At 47.5% G+C, this 14,785-nt stretch overlaps 1 protein-coding gene across 1 annotated transcript; it reads left to right on the forward strand.

Moving 5' to 3' along the window:
• Positions 1 to 9,547: 9,547 nt before the first annotated feature.
• On the forward strand, positions 9,548 to 14,440 carry LOC127784938 (uncharacterized). Its single transcript, XM_052312366.1, has 2 exons — positions 9,548 to 10,496; positions 14,425 to 14,440. Exon 1 carries the CDS (start codon positions 9,642 to 9,644, stop codon positions 10,464 to 10,466), a length of 825 nt encoding a protein of 274 aa, XP_052168326.1. The 5' UTR covers positions 9,548 to 9,641; the 3' UTR covers positions 10,467 to 10,496; positions 14,425 to 14,440.
• Positions 14,441 to 14,785: the final 345 nt, after the last annotated feature.

Genomic DNA, 14,785 nt, shown 5'->3' on the forward strand with positions numbered 1-14,785 from the left:
TCGGCAGCGGCGAGCGCCATCACCCTCCGCTCGGCTCCGGTCCGGCTCTGGCTCCGGCGCCATCCCCTGCCGCTCCCTCACCTGCTCCTCCCCTTCCCCCTCCCCTTTCTGCTCGCGCCGCCGCCTCAGTCTGCTCGCGCCGTCACCCTCCGCATCGGCTCCGGCTCCGGCTCCGACACCAGCTCCGGCGCCGGCGCCAGTCCCCGACGCTCCCCCACGTGCTCCTCCCTCCCCCTTTCTGCTCGCGCCGCCGCCGCCCCAATCATTAGCGCCCCCTCCACAGCCGTCGGCGCCGCCCTCTCCCCCTCCCTGCTCGCCGCCCTCCGCCCGCTCCGCCGCAGCGCGCCGTCGCCACCGTAGCCGTGCGGTCGCGGCATCCAACTCCCCGCCTTCTTCGCGCCGCCGCATCACCGCCGCATCGCCGCCACAGAGGAGCAATCGGCGGTGGATTCGTCGTCGTCAGTGACGAGGTTAGTCCCGCGCCACTAGCCCACCACGCCAGCCCCACCCTCGTTGGCCCCGCGCCGCCATGCCCACCCCACCCTCGCCATGCCCACCCGCCGGCCACCCTCGTGCTCCCGACGGCGTCCTCAAGAGAGAGGAAGAGGACGCCCACCACCACCTGCAGCGCCGGCGACACGGGCCGGGGCTTCATCAACCCTGTCGTCGCCCTCTTCTTCGAGGACGCAGCCGCCAGGGAGTTGGACGCTGCAGCGGAGCGAAGGAGGTGGCCGGGCAGGGCGAGCGGAGGGCAGCTTGCTAGGAGGGGGAGAGCAGTGGCCGGTGGCCAGTGGCCGGAGGAGAGCAGTGGCCGGCGCTCCCGAGAGAGAGAGGAAGAGGAGGAGGAGAGAGTGGAGAGAGTATGACAGGTAGGCCCATATCAGTGGTATTTTGGTCCAGGAGAATGTTAAAATTGAGGAAAAACATTTCTATTTACCCAAAAGAGCGAAAATAATATTTCGGTGAATACCTCTAGTTTATGATAGCATTGTAGTGAATCAGTTTAAAGGGATAGCATTCCAACGAAACCACTTTTTTGCGATAGCAAAATCACAATTTTCTCGGAGGGAGGAGTGCACTAGCGTTGCTGTTGCCATGTGGGGAGGGGGAGGGGGACGACGTCGGTATAGTTGGCGCCGTTGTCCAGCTACTTCAGTTCGGGGTGAAGCCATCGTGTTGGACACAACACCAGCGTCGAATGGTGCCAAAAAAAATGATCATTCCTTGAATTTTTTAAGGAGTTTATTTGTAAAACAAGTTTTCTAGATGAACCAAAATGTGAAAAATCCGGGCGCTTTAATTGTTAGCCGGTCTTCTAGTGTATTTACGTAGGGTCTGTTTAGCACAACTTAAGCCTCCAGCTCTAGCTCCACAGTTGGAGTTCAGCCAAATAGTTTTAGCTTCAGTTAAAATGAGAGCGGAGCTGGTTAGAGCTCTCTCACAAAATAAACGAGAGGTGTAGCTAGATTTAGACAGGTCCATAGCTCCGTTCCATACCTAATTTCTAGAGCTAAATTTATAAGTTGAAGTTATACCTAGTACGCTTATATGTACGTATACGCACGGCTCGGTGACGGGGACTGGTACGTGCCATGGCATGTGAGGTCTGCTGACGCATACGGCGTACTGCCATTTCGCCGTACCCTACAGAGGAGCCCCGCCACCGACGACCACGAAGATGGACACATCATCTAACCACTGCGGATTAGCCAGTGTACTCTCACCATCAAGAGAAAAAAAAAATCAACTTATACAGATTCAGTGGTGGAGCTTGACAGCGACACAAATCTAAGGAGGGGCCAAACCAGTATTACCAACAAAATACTCCCTCCGTCTGTCAATATTTGACGCTTTGTACAGCACTAAAACTAATGAAGCTTTAAGCATACACATTGTGTTACAGAGCATACAATTACCGTATTTTCTTCGTTAGTATATATATCAGTGAAATAATACAAACAAGTATTTTCATAGTACGGACAAAATATACACTAATATTAGTTTAAAGAAATTTAGAAGTGTTAAAATCATTCTTTCACATTAGAAGGCAGTCTATAAAACGAGGAAAAATATCATTGGGAGGAGTTGAACCAAGAACTAGTTGAATAGAAAATGTTAGTAGTAATAACTAGTACATCCAAGAAAGTTTGTGACTTATTTTCATCAAATAAGCTGGAGGGGCAACACCCGTATTGGTCTCCACTAAGCTCCGGCACTGTACATATTTATCTTCGAAGTTAGTTGTTTTCTAAGGGAGTAGAAGTAGATGTAATGAATATATATATATATATATATATATATATATATATATATATGTACATTAAATTAACTGGTGCTATGTGTGTGTGTATGTGTGTACATTTTATCGGTTCCAAAATAAAAATGCAAAATCTACCATATAACTCTTTTATGATTTTTTGCTCTCGAACACTATAATTTACACGAGCATATTATATAAATTTAGAGTGTCGTAAAACTTAATAATTAAAGCGTCTCAAAATGTGATCAGGTAGGGGTATTGAATGAAAGAATATCTTAATTTGTGAATCGAATATAGGTAAGGGAGTATAAGTCCATTTATTTTGGGACACATTTTGCATTCTGGAGCAGATGGAGTTCGTGTTAATTAATCTGATATGATCTGGCCAGCATGTGCCCATGTGTACGCATGCGTGCTCCTTCGGGTCTTTCTGTGACCAAGTTTGTTGTACCAGATCACAGCACCTGATAGCAACAAGTTTTATTTATTTATTTATTGCTAAATAAAATAGAAAGTTAATATGGTAGATGAAAGCAAGTAATTCCATTGGCCGTCGAATGGAACTAAATTCTCGTCATTTCCTAGATAATAATAAATCGTCGAATATTATCCAATATACAATACATTATATATTATATTATATCCCGTCGTTCTCACCATGCGACAATTGGACATATACGCTTGCTTTCAAATCGTTAGCTGTAAAATATCCTCAAATAAGTCAACATTTTTTTAAATAAAGAAGATAAGACCCCCGCAAAAAAAAATAAAGAAGATAAGACGTTCATTTCCCCTTGGCACCTTTACTCAAACACCGGATTAAATATCTCTTTGTATATCATCCCCGATCGAGTTATTATTCCAGATAAAAAGAGTGATGTTGTTTTAATTAGTAATTAGCTAGTATTGGATATTTGGATTCGAATTCGTCTCAATTGCACTTGCACACCTGCACCACAGCTCAAAAGATGCAAAGAAAGCTACTCCACGCCAAAACTCTGGAATGCTTCTCGATAAATAATTTTGCTTTTCAAGCAATCAAAGGAACTAAAGGGTGCAGTTCAAAGAAAAAAAATTTGAAAGTACAGGGTGTGCAATTAAAGGGATTAATTTGGCGCAGCTCCAGACCCCCGATCAATGTTAGATTTATAGTTTGAATGTTGAATTACAGTGATTTAAACTTTTATATTTAATCTAACAAGATAACGGTTCTCAAAAAAAAAAATCTAACAAGATAACAAAGTGATTCGGATCTAGATTCATATATTTGTGGATCTAGAAATGCATATCTCAAAAAAAATTATATTTGATGCTGTACTAAATATGACCTAACTGATGTTATCGGGATTTTTGTTAGTCCATGTTTACTGGTCCAATCGAGGGTGTTACTGTACTGTCACACAAAAGCTTATAGTCTGTGGAGCCCCATTGCATGGAATTAACAGTATGGGCTTTTAGCCCATAATAACGTGGAATAAGTTCACTTTGTGTCCCTCTATTTGTCGCCCAGTCTGATTTTCGTCCCTTGATCACAAAACCGGGTATGACAGGTTCCCTAACTTGCGAAACCCTTTAAATAAGGTCCCTCGGCAGTATTTGACCCCGGGTTTAGATGAGGTGGTGCCTACGTGGCTAATTTGACTCGGTCTTCATCCGACGTGGTATTGATGTGGCGCTTACGTGGCAATTCAATCCAAAAAATAATAAAACCTATGGGATCCACATGTCAGTTTCACACACACAATATTAAAAAAATGGTGGGGCCTACGTGTGCCCCACCTGTCATCCTCACTACAGCTCTCTCTATCCCCTCTCTCTATCCTCTCTCCTTCCTCTCCTCTCTATCCCCCCTCTCTCTCTCCCTGAGAATGGCGAGCGGCGGCGGGCGGCGCAGAGGGGTGGCGGCGGAGCTGAGAGGCGGCAGGCGGCTTGTGGGGCGGCGGCACGCGCGCGCGTGGCATTGGCGCTGGCGCGGTGGAGGCCCCGACACACCCGCTCCCCCATGCCCACACACCTGGCACTCGCGGCGGCCACCGGCGCGGCGGCCACAAGCACTGCACCGACGTTTACAGCTTCAAGACGGTTCTCCTTGAGCTTGTGCGCGACCGCAAGAACCACAGCGAGCATGTGAGCGATGGTGCCGGCGGCAGCGGCGGCGCCGCCACCGGCAAAGCTCATGGCGATGGAGGGGCTCGAGGCAGGGCAGTACGCCGAGCTGGGCGACCCGCGGCTGGAGGGAAAGGTGGTCGCCGGCGAGGTGGAGAGGGTGATAAAGGTGGGGCTCTGCTGCCTCCACGAGGACCCTCAGCTGCGGCCGAGCATGGCGATGGTGGCCGGCTGCTGGCATGCTTGAGGGCACCATGGAGGTGTGGGAGCCCGCGGGTGCAGTCACTCAGGTTCCTCCGGCTCTATGGCCGTCGTACATGTCATCATCGCAGCTCTCTCTGGTCCAAGATAGGGCGGTGCACGCCGGCGCGAAGATTGTGTTGTTAGAGATAGATTATACGATTGCATTGATCATTTTGGTTGATTTGTAAACAGAGGGATTAATTTGTGCGTCGTGAGGTCTATACAAATTTTGATCTGTTTTCCCATCGGCACACAAACCTGATATTCTCGGCGCTGTTCGCGGCGTTGCTAGTGTACCTGATGTGGTGGTGGCGGGAAAAGATCTGGTCGTCGACGCCACTCCACGTGGTGGGGCTCGCTGAGATGCTCGCCATCTTCGGCCTCGTCGTCTCTTGCCGAGATGCTCGCCATCACCGAGTAGTCGCTCCGTGCGCCACGCGACGAGCTGCCCGTCGTCCCGTTCGAGGAGTTGGAGTCGTCGCCGGTGGCGGCACCGACGCCATCGCTCACGTGCTCACTGCGGTTCTTGCGGCCATGCACAAGCTCGAGGAGAACCATCCCGAAGTTGTAAACATCAGTGCGGTTCTTGCGACCGCTGCGCCGGTGGCCGCTGCGAACGCCAGGTGTGTGGGGGTGGGGGAGCGGGTGTGTCGGGGCCTCCACCGCGCCAGCGCCAATGCCACGCGCGGCGTGCCGCCGCACCACAAGCCGCCTGCCACCTCTCAGCTCCGTCGCTGCCCCTCTGCGCAGCTCGCCGCCGCTCGCCATTCTCAGGGGGGAGAAAGAGAGGGATAGAGAGGAGAGGAAGGAGAGAGGATAGAGAGAGGGGATAGAGAGAGTTGTAGTGAGGATGACAGGTGGGTCCACGTACGCCCCACCATTTTTTTAATATTGTGTGTGTGAAACTGACATGTGGGTCCCATAGGTTTTATTATTTTTTGGATTGAATTGCCACGTAAGCGTCACATCAATGCCACGTCGGATGAAGACCGAGTCAAATTAGCCACGTAGGCACCACCTCATCTAAAACCGGGGTCAAATACTGTCGAGGGACCTTATTTAAAGGGTTTCGCAAGTTGGGGAACCTGTCGTACCCAGTTTTGTGATCAAGGGACGAAAATCAGACTGGGCGACAAATAGAGGGACCCAAAGTGAACTTATTCCTAATAACGTTGGGGAAACCAATATGGATACAATCCGAGTAGAACTAGGGAAACCAATATGGATACAATCCGAATAGTCCTTGTCGTTTTTATTTTTAGAACTCTAGTTGTCTTTCTTTATCCGGAACTCCCTCGAGGTCAGTTTCCGTATAATACATGGTATGTAGTGGATCCTGCCGAGATTTAGTCAACTACTATTAGGTATGTGGTATCCATAACCCTGACAATAGCCCCCGACTTCAATGCAAATGAACGAGCTCATATTCTCAACCGCAGACTTTGGAGGAACTGTTATCGAGCTCACGTGACCGTTCTCGGTGAGTTTAAAGATAACGTTAGACTTCCTTTATTAGCCTCGTGCGGGCACCGAAAGGGTTTGTCTAAGTCAATCTCTGATGTCGACCGAGAAAGTACAGAGCGTACGACTAAGTCTCCCGTCTTGCTGTAATCGAGAATTTGGATTGAAGTCATGAAATTTTATCTCGGCGGGTACACCATCTCTTCATTCCGTATTCCTTGTCGAGAACCAGCAACCGTTCTCGAGTGATCGAGAAGGCGTAGAGTCTGCGACGGAGCCTTGTCGACATTTGTCGTACTGGCCTTAGTCGATCTTGGTGTAGAACCATAGAGACATGGAGTCTTCGATAATGTCGAATAGAATTTTCCTGAAATCAATACTCAGAAAAGAATATTAGATAGAAATAGTCCCCGAGCGAATGCTCAAAGGGTGACATGTTATAATATGACAGACTAGTGAATTGAATGTACAGGCCAGTGCTTTGTATATGAGCGTCTTCTCTCTTACCGACTCCGATCAGTCAGTTTGTAGAGTCATACACTCTCCCTAGCCCCCAGCCTTGTCGTCGGAGAATCGTTCTAAGAAGATAAGGCTCTTGGACTTTTGACCTGCCTCGGTTGAACAAGCACTGATCCTAGCCCCCAGCCGTGAAGTTGGAAAATCCATTTCCGATTACACGGCTTGGTTAATACGCACGGCGAGAACTCTTACACGACTAGATCTTACATGGTCTTTCGTCTCTGAAGGATCCGACAAGGCCTTATCGGCTCTGGGCGTCCCCAGCCGAAGTTCCCTCAGGTTCCTCGGAGGCCTTGTCAAGACGGCGTAAAGGGACAGTAGGATAAGTTTCAACGCTAGGTGTCATCTAGGTAAGGGATCTCTGGGTAAAACACTTGGCGATCTTGTGCACCTGATATCAACTTTGTTGAAGCAGGGGTAATGGGAGAACCGCTACATCGCTGGTCGAGGACCAGGCAGCAGTCGTAACTCGACCACTTAAAGTGGAATTAGTGGGAGAAACGTTACATCGCTGGTCGAGGACCAGGCAGTAGTCGTGACTCGACCACTTAAAGTGGAAGTGGTGGGAGAAACGCTACATCGCTGGTCCAGTACCAGGCAGTAGTCGTCACTCGACCACTTAAAGTGGAAGTAGTGGGAGAAACGCTACATCGCTGGTCGAGGACCAGGCAGTAGTCGTGACTCGACCACTTAAAGTGAGGCGAGAGAGATCACTACGTTTTACTGGTTCGAGAACCAGAAGTAGGAGTCTTTTAATCACCTATAGGGGCGCTAAAGTTGGTTTATTACATGTGCATATCATGTAGCCAGCATGACTCTCACACCCAACTTGTAGCATATTCGGATGTCCGTTCGCAATCATGTCGGGTGATCAAGCCAACGGTGTTCGCGAGGAATTATCCGTTAACAACCTTTTCTCGAGTAGTCCAGCCATGGCTGGTGCTATGAGATAGGTCGTCGGTCTTCGTTGGTAGGTTGGGTGCGATAACTCCGCATTTGTCGAGAATGTTCTCGATAATAGAGTGTACTCGACTACAACCTACTCGAGTGCTCAATTGTTCCTGAAAAATATTTTCTAGAAGGCAAGACATATAGCAGATAATATCGAGTATGTACTCAAAAAACTGCATGGATCTTCTAGTATTATCAGGACATAACGAGCAGATATAAATGTCAGGGCATTATGTAAACCGTAAACAAGCATGATTTATACAGAAGAAGACAGAGCGAGCCCCAGCGTTAGATCGTAGTCGATTTAACATCGGGGACACCCGCGCAATAGATATTATTGTATAAAGAACATGCTCTGGGTAAATATAATAAATTATAGATCTGACAATACTGTATGATCTGAATAGGTACGATAAATTGCAGATAAAATATTGCGTACCTTTGTAGATACATGCCGGATGTATTTACGAAATTACTAGATCAATTTAAAAAACCAATCTACCAATTACCTTATTGCATACACGTTCGATATCATGCGATCTGACATCTTTTGGTACGCCACAGAGCTTGAGGCATGGATGATCTCGATAGACCAAGTTGTCGATGACGATGATGGTTCCGATCTGGTTAGGTTGGATCTCCCCCTCAGCTGAAGTCATCGAGTAGCTTGTTGTTCGAGAATCCATCTCTTGAACCCATCTCATCGAAATCCTAAAGCACCAAAGTGCCCCTACCTGGCGCGCCACTGTCGACGTTTGATGTCGCAATTCTGGTATTTGCATGGTATGGGGATCGTCGGTGCTAGGATATACGCAAGACTGAGGTAAAAGAGATGGAGACAGGGATTTTTATACAGGTTCGGGCCCCTGGACGGTCAGGTAATAACCCTACATCCTGTTGGCCGAAGCCGGTATTGCTCTTATTCATGATAATCACACCAGTACAATATTTGGGGTAGCCTATCTAACTGTTATCGACATGGCGGTCTGACGATCTGACTCGTAGTCGACAACAGGGTAGCCTTCCACCTCGAATCCGTGCCCGGCGAGATCAGAAATAGCGCTTTCGTCTCTCCTGACAGTATCCGGAGACACCGTAGGGTACTAACCGTGCTTATCCCTAAAGTCGATATCCGGCGGCGTGTTTTGGCGTATGTAGGCTTCTATGTTGATTGTGTTGGGTGTTGATCCTGTGTTGGGTGTTGATTGTCTTGTCCCCTCCTCTCCTCCTAGGGGGCCCTGTATTTATACCTATAGGTGTCCCCTTGTCCAAGTAGAACTAGGGAAACCAATATGGATACAATCCGAGTAGTCCTTATCGTTTTTATTTTTAGAACTCTGGTTGTCTTTCTTTATCCGGAACTCCCTCGAGGTCAGTTTCCGTATAAGACATAATATGTAGTGGATCCTGCCGAGATTTAGTCAACTACTATTAGGTATATGGTATCCATAACCCTGACAGCGTCAATGATAAGTTCGTCAATATTAAAATATACTGGTCTAATCTTTTAAAGATGTTCATATGATTATATGATGAGCACACATTATGACCACTTGCATTTATACCATGTTTAAAAAAGAGTTAACCAGCAAAAAAAAAAAAGAAAGTATCTGAAAATCTACCTAAGAAAAAACTTTCAAATACGATATAGTATAATTGCATTGTGACTATACTATATCACTATAACTATCATATAACTTTTATATAAAAACCTGTATTTAATTGTGGTTTTGTTGGCTAATACCGAGATCTTACGCGTGACCAACATGAAAATTTCATTGTAGCAATAATTTTTTCTTTATGCACAAATCTTAATATAATACGATGGTCACAAATATAAAAGTTTTGGAGGAAAAAAAACTGGCGAAAATTTTTCTAACAATTTCGAAAAAAAAACTATTTTCTGGATTTTTCTCCACGTCATCGGGCGAGGCCATGAGCAGTGGCCATGCAAAGCTCACCCTCCACGTAATCCTCACTAGAGGCAGCGCTAACGCCACGTGTCACTCAAACCTCTTCCTCTTCTTTCCCTCGCCTCGCCTCGCCTCGTCGCCGGCGTCCGCGTGCAGCGTCCGGCGATGCGCCGCTCGGCCACGGAGCCATGAAGGCCTCGGTGAAGCTCCGGGAGGACGGGGCGGCGCCGCTGCTGCGCGCGAAGCTCCCCGTGGCGCTCTTCTCCGTGCCCGCCGTCGCCTCCCTCACCGCCGGCGACCCCGCCAACCTCCGCCTCTCCCTCGCCACCGCCGCGCCGGCGCTCCCTTCCCTCCGCCTCTCCTACGCGCCCAACCGCGCCACCTCGCCGCTCTCCCTCGCCGTCGTCCTTGGCTCCGGCCCCGGCGGCTCCCCCTCCTCCTCCGGCGCCGCCGCCTCGGCCATCACCATGGCCGTCGAGGTCAACACCGCCGGCGCCGTCTCCTTCTCGCTCGCCCTCAAGCCTTCGCTGGGCGACTTCGCCGTGCGCAAGCGGTTCGACTCCGCCGCCGCCGGAGGCGGAGGTGGCTCAGGTTCTTCGGCTTCGGCGGCGTCGGAGGTGACGATGAGGAGCGCCATCCCGGTGCGCGGCGGCGCGGCGGCGGTGAGCGTCAGGTGGGGCGTGAGGATTCCCGCCGAGGTGACCGCCGGCGGGGAGGAGGGCGCGGCGGCGCTGGCGCTGCGGAGGCTGCCGTTCTTGGTTCTTGGCAAGGTAACGGTCGAGAGGCGGCCACCGCCACCGCCGGCGAGCACCGCCGAGGAGACGACGACGACGACGGTGGAGAAGACGAGGAGGGAGAACGAGAGGCTGACGAGGGAGCTGGACGAGCTCCGGGCAGCGGCAACGGAGAAGACGGAGAGGAAGATGACCTCGGCTGCCGCTGGTCGCCGGAGCAGCGGGTGGAGGTCGCCGGAGATGGCCGGAGATCGGAAGACCGTTGATTTGGGCCGGTGATTCGTGGCCGTTGGATTCACATGTACATAGGTCAGTAACGAATGTATCAGTGAACTTCTCAGAAATCTGAAGAAATATTTTGTCCAGTTGAATCATTAATTGGATGGTTCACTTCATATTAGTAGTTGAGAAGAATTCATGTTCAGATGTGTATTTCGTTTGTGATAATTGAATGGTGCCTGGGTAGTGTAGTCTTAGCTCCAACGCTAATGCTGTTTGCAAAGAAATTGTCAAAATGGTATGGAACTCGAATTCTTCAAATATGAAAACGGACCGGGTACCGTGCATTTTTCACTGAATTTTTAAGTTAGGAAAAAACAATGAATTCATTTACACATATTTAGTTATCAGAGAGCTATGCCACACAAATTAATGGACCCTGAGTTCCTCTCGACACTCAAGGCTGTTCTTGGCCCGATCTTTCGGTGAGTTGATGATAACTACGATTTGGGAGAAACGTTGACGACCCGACTACAACCGTACAAGACGTTGCGTTGCGCCTTAGCGATCGATACACCTCTCCATGGGTTGTTGATCTTGCCAGTGCAAATCAACCTTATTCCTGCAAGCAAATCGAAGAAACAAGCAAGAACAAGATAAAAGCAATCTGAATTGCAAATAGGAGTTAAATACGAATGAAAAGTTGGGGTTCCGAAGAACAAGCAGACGGACGGTCTAGCCGACACGCGCGCTGCAAGCAAGTAGCAATGGCTAAACTTCAATCTATCAAAACCCCGGAAACCCTGAAGGGATAACTAGCTATATATAGGGGTGGGAGGACGACCTAGGGGTGCCTAGGGTCGTGCTCCACCAGCTTGGGGCGCACCCCACATGGGCCCCACCTGGGCCGGGGGTCAGCATGGAAAGTGGAAAAATGTAATTCATCAGAAGCATACTCACCTTGAGTAATTTCTGCACCATTTAATTTACCTTTTATGCCCTCTTCAGATAATGTAGGTGCATCAGCCTTCTCCTCATTCGCGAGTGATGGAAGTGACATCTCAAACATATCGTTCTTCTCATTTTGGGGACTGTTCTGAACTTCCTGCAAAACATCAGCGATAGGAGGCACACGCATAGCTTGTTGCTCCGTTGGGTTCTCCAAAATTTTGCGCTCAACATTGCAAGCAAGCATAAACAATTGGCCTATATGATTATATGTCACATTAACAAGCCCAGCCTGAATATTGGAATTAAGCCCTCTGAAAAATCTAGTCATTGTGTTCTCATAAGATTCTTGTAAACCACTATAAGTGATACAAATTTTAAAATCATGAAAGTACTCCCTAACAGTTTTGTCACCTTGTTTTAGATGTTCAAATTTCTCAAAGAGAGCACGTCTATAGTATGAAAACACAAATCTTTTTCTCATTAGTATTTTGCATTCATCCCAAGTTTCAAGCTTATTTCCCACAGTATGCCACCAAAAAGATGCAGAACCGGTACACTTATTACTAGCAGCCTTAATCATTTGAGCATTAGAGAAATCATACTCATCAAATTGTTTTTCTACTGCTAGCTCCCAATTAATGTATGCAGCGGAATCATACTTCCCATCAAAAGATGGCAAAACAGACTCCACTCTTGCAAGATTATGATCATGTACCTTATTTGGGTCATGCTGGTCACTTGCCATGTGTTGTCGCAAGTGAAAATGTCCACATGGAGCACGAACAGCTCCAAACTCTTTGTGTAACCCTGCCATAGTTAGTAGCAAACAAGAAACATATACAAGAATATATACGTTCCTATCAACTACTAGGTAGTGGAAGCTCACAAATCACACACACCCAAGCTTTACATCGAGCTCTTACAAGTTCTTACCAATGCAAGCGGAATGGTGACATACACCGACTCAAACAAGCATCCCAATGGAGGTTGGATGTATCGATGCCTTGGCAAACACTTGCTGTACGGCTGCAATCAAATCTGTGGAGCTCTGGGTAGGCTTAAATATGTAGCAAAGGAATAGCAAATGCTCAAATCAGATAATGCAAAGTTGAATAATTGTTCAAAGTCAAGTACCGTGCTGGTCCTAGGCTAGAACGTACTAGAGACGCGAGCCTAGACACAAACGATACCACAAGATAGCACTAGGAACAACTCATGCACAACTCTGATATATGAAGTTCAGCTCAAATATAACAGTATTTTCTCTTTTCTTTCTTTCTTCTTTCTTCTTTTCTTTTTTTTTCTTTCCTTTTCTTTTCTGTTGTTTTTTTTTGGTGCGGCTTTTCTTTTCTTTTCTTTTTTTATGCACCTTTCTGACTTTTTTTTCTCACTTTTTTTTTATTTTTTTTAACAAAAACTGACTCAAGGACCTTAATGTAAGGTTACAGGGACTCAAACGTAAACAAAAAATTTACAGGGACTCAAATGTAAAAGTCCAAACTCAAAATTAAAATTATACAAAAATGGAATGCTGAATTTATACTGGTTCCGTTTTTCCAAACGGATCTCGAAACTGACACCAAACAAAAATTCACCAAGGTGTTTGACACAACTCGGAACAGGCGAAACCGACGTGAGAGGGAGGGAGTCGGACTCAGAAAGTGGGCGACAAAAGGAGATGGCGCCAACCGGTCTTCACGCATGGGGGAGGAAATAGACTCGGCCCAAGTGGAAAGTTTGGCCTTAGATGGAAACTAACCAACCTGATTGATCTAATCTGCAAAACTTCCTCCAAAAACCGATCTGTTATCTTTTCTTTCTCTCCTCTTCCTCACGCAACAGAAACAAGCACGGCCAACTACAGACGACAAACCCTTGATGCAACTCAGCAACTCCAAGACCGACCGACAAAAGCTTCTGAAAACTAGAAAAATGGAACCTTGGTGGAAAGACGATTCCGTTTTTGTAGGTCCCGACGATAACAAAGACATGACAGCGGCGGCGACAGTGGTACTAAACGTGACCAGAACTCGAAACTCTAAACGGACTAAACGCTAAGACCAGCAACACGACTAGACGATGCAACGCAAACTCAACAAAGCAAAAACTGAAATGAACAATGCAATGGCACAAATATGGCTCGGTAAATGATGCGAATTTTTTTTCTATGGCTATTTTCTGGTTATAGGAAGATAAAAACTCACCGAGCAACGAAAGCTCTGATACCACCTAATGGACCCTGAGTTCCTCTCGACACTCAAGGCTGTTCTTGGCCCGATCTTTCGGTGAGTTGATGATAACTACGATTTGGGAGAAACGTTGACGACCCGACTACAACCGTACAAGACGTTGCGTTGCGCCTTAGCGATCGATACACCTCTCCATGGGTTGTTGATCTTGCCAGTGCAAATCAACCTTATTCCTGCAAGCAAATCGAAGAAACAAGCAAGAACAAGATAAAAGCAATCTGAATTGCAAATAGGAGTTAAATACGAATGATAAGTTGGGGTTCCGAAGAACAAGCAGACGGACGGTCTAGCCGACACGCGCGCTGCAAGCAAGTAGCAATGGCTAAACTTCAATCTATCAAAACCCCGGAAACCCTGAAGGGGTAACTAGCTATATATAGGGGTGGGAGGACGACCTAGGGGTGCCTAGGGTCGTGCTCCACCAGCTTGGGGCGCACCCCACATGGGCCCCACCTGGGCCGGGGTCCCAAATGAAGTTACAAGCCCATAGGCCCATTATAGGTGACGCAGCACCTTGTTCCTGTGATTCCGGCCACACGAGATGGAATTCAGAGAAGAGGCTAGATCCGTTAGAAAGAGGGCTCCGAGAGCTTTCCATCAAGTACTCACGGGCCGAAAACGGAGGTCGTATGCAGATTCGGTGGCCGTTTGAAGTCAGCAGTGTAGTAGGTGGCCGAATCGGATTCCAGCACTTGGAGTACTTGATCTCAATATCTTCTTGTTCATCCATGATGTGAGCAATGGTTACATCCGTGGTAGCCATGGTCACATCACAAATTGGGAAATGGTGCTAAAGCTTGGATCATGCACATTCTCAGGAGAAGGCTTTTGGTCTCCGATGGCTGCCGACATGGACTCACCAGCTTTGAGCTGAGACGATGAGTGACATGTTCTTTTTTTCAATCCCTCCCTTCTCTCTTTTTTGCTCTTCCTTACGAATGTGCCTCTCCTATTCAAAATTTCCTCTTTTCTATATTATAAACATACACACACCTGACATTTCAAGAATATATGCAACACTCTTGATTTTAAATTTCAAACTTGAGTTTATAGTATTTCCTGCTGGTATGTTCAGTCATTGACGGAGGGCAGCTTAGATTATTGCTGGGATTATCTGTTGTTGCAGCTAATGTTATAGAAAGAACTGTAGCATAATCACTTTTTATTAGACTCATATTT

This window comes from Oryza glaberrima, chromosome 9 (genome assembly GCF_000147395.1).
Source record: "Oryza glaberrima chromosome 9, OglaRS2, whole genome shotgun sequence".
Taxonomy (NCBI): Eukaryota; Viridiplantae; Streptophyta; class Magnoliopsida; order Poales; family Poaceae; genus Oryza; species Oryza glaberrima.

Excerpts from the sequence above, each read along its gene's own strand:
- LOC127784938 (XM_052312366.1), top strand. The coding sequence starts at position 9,642 with ATGAAGGCCTCGGTGAAGCTCCGGGAGGACGGGGCGGCGCCGCTGCTG.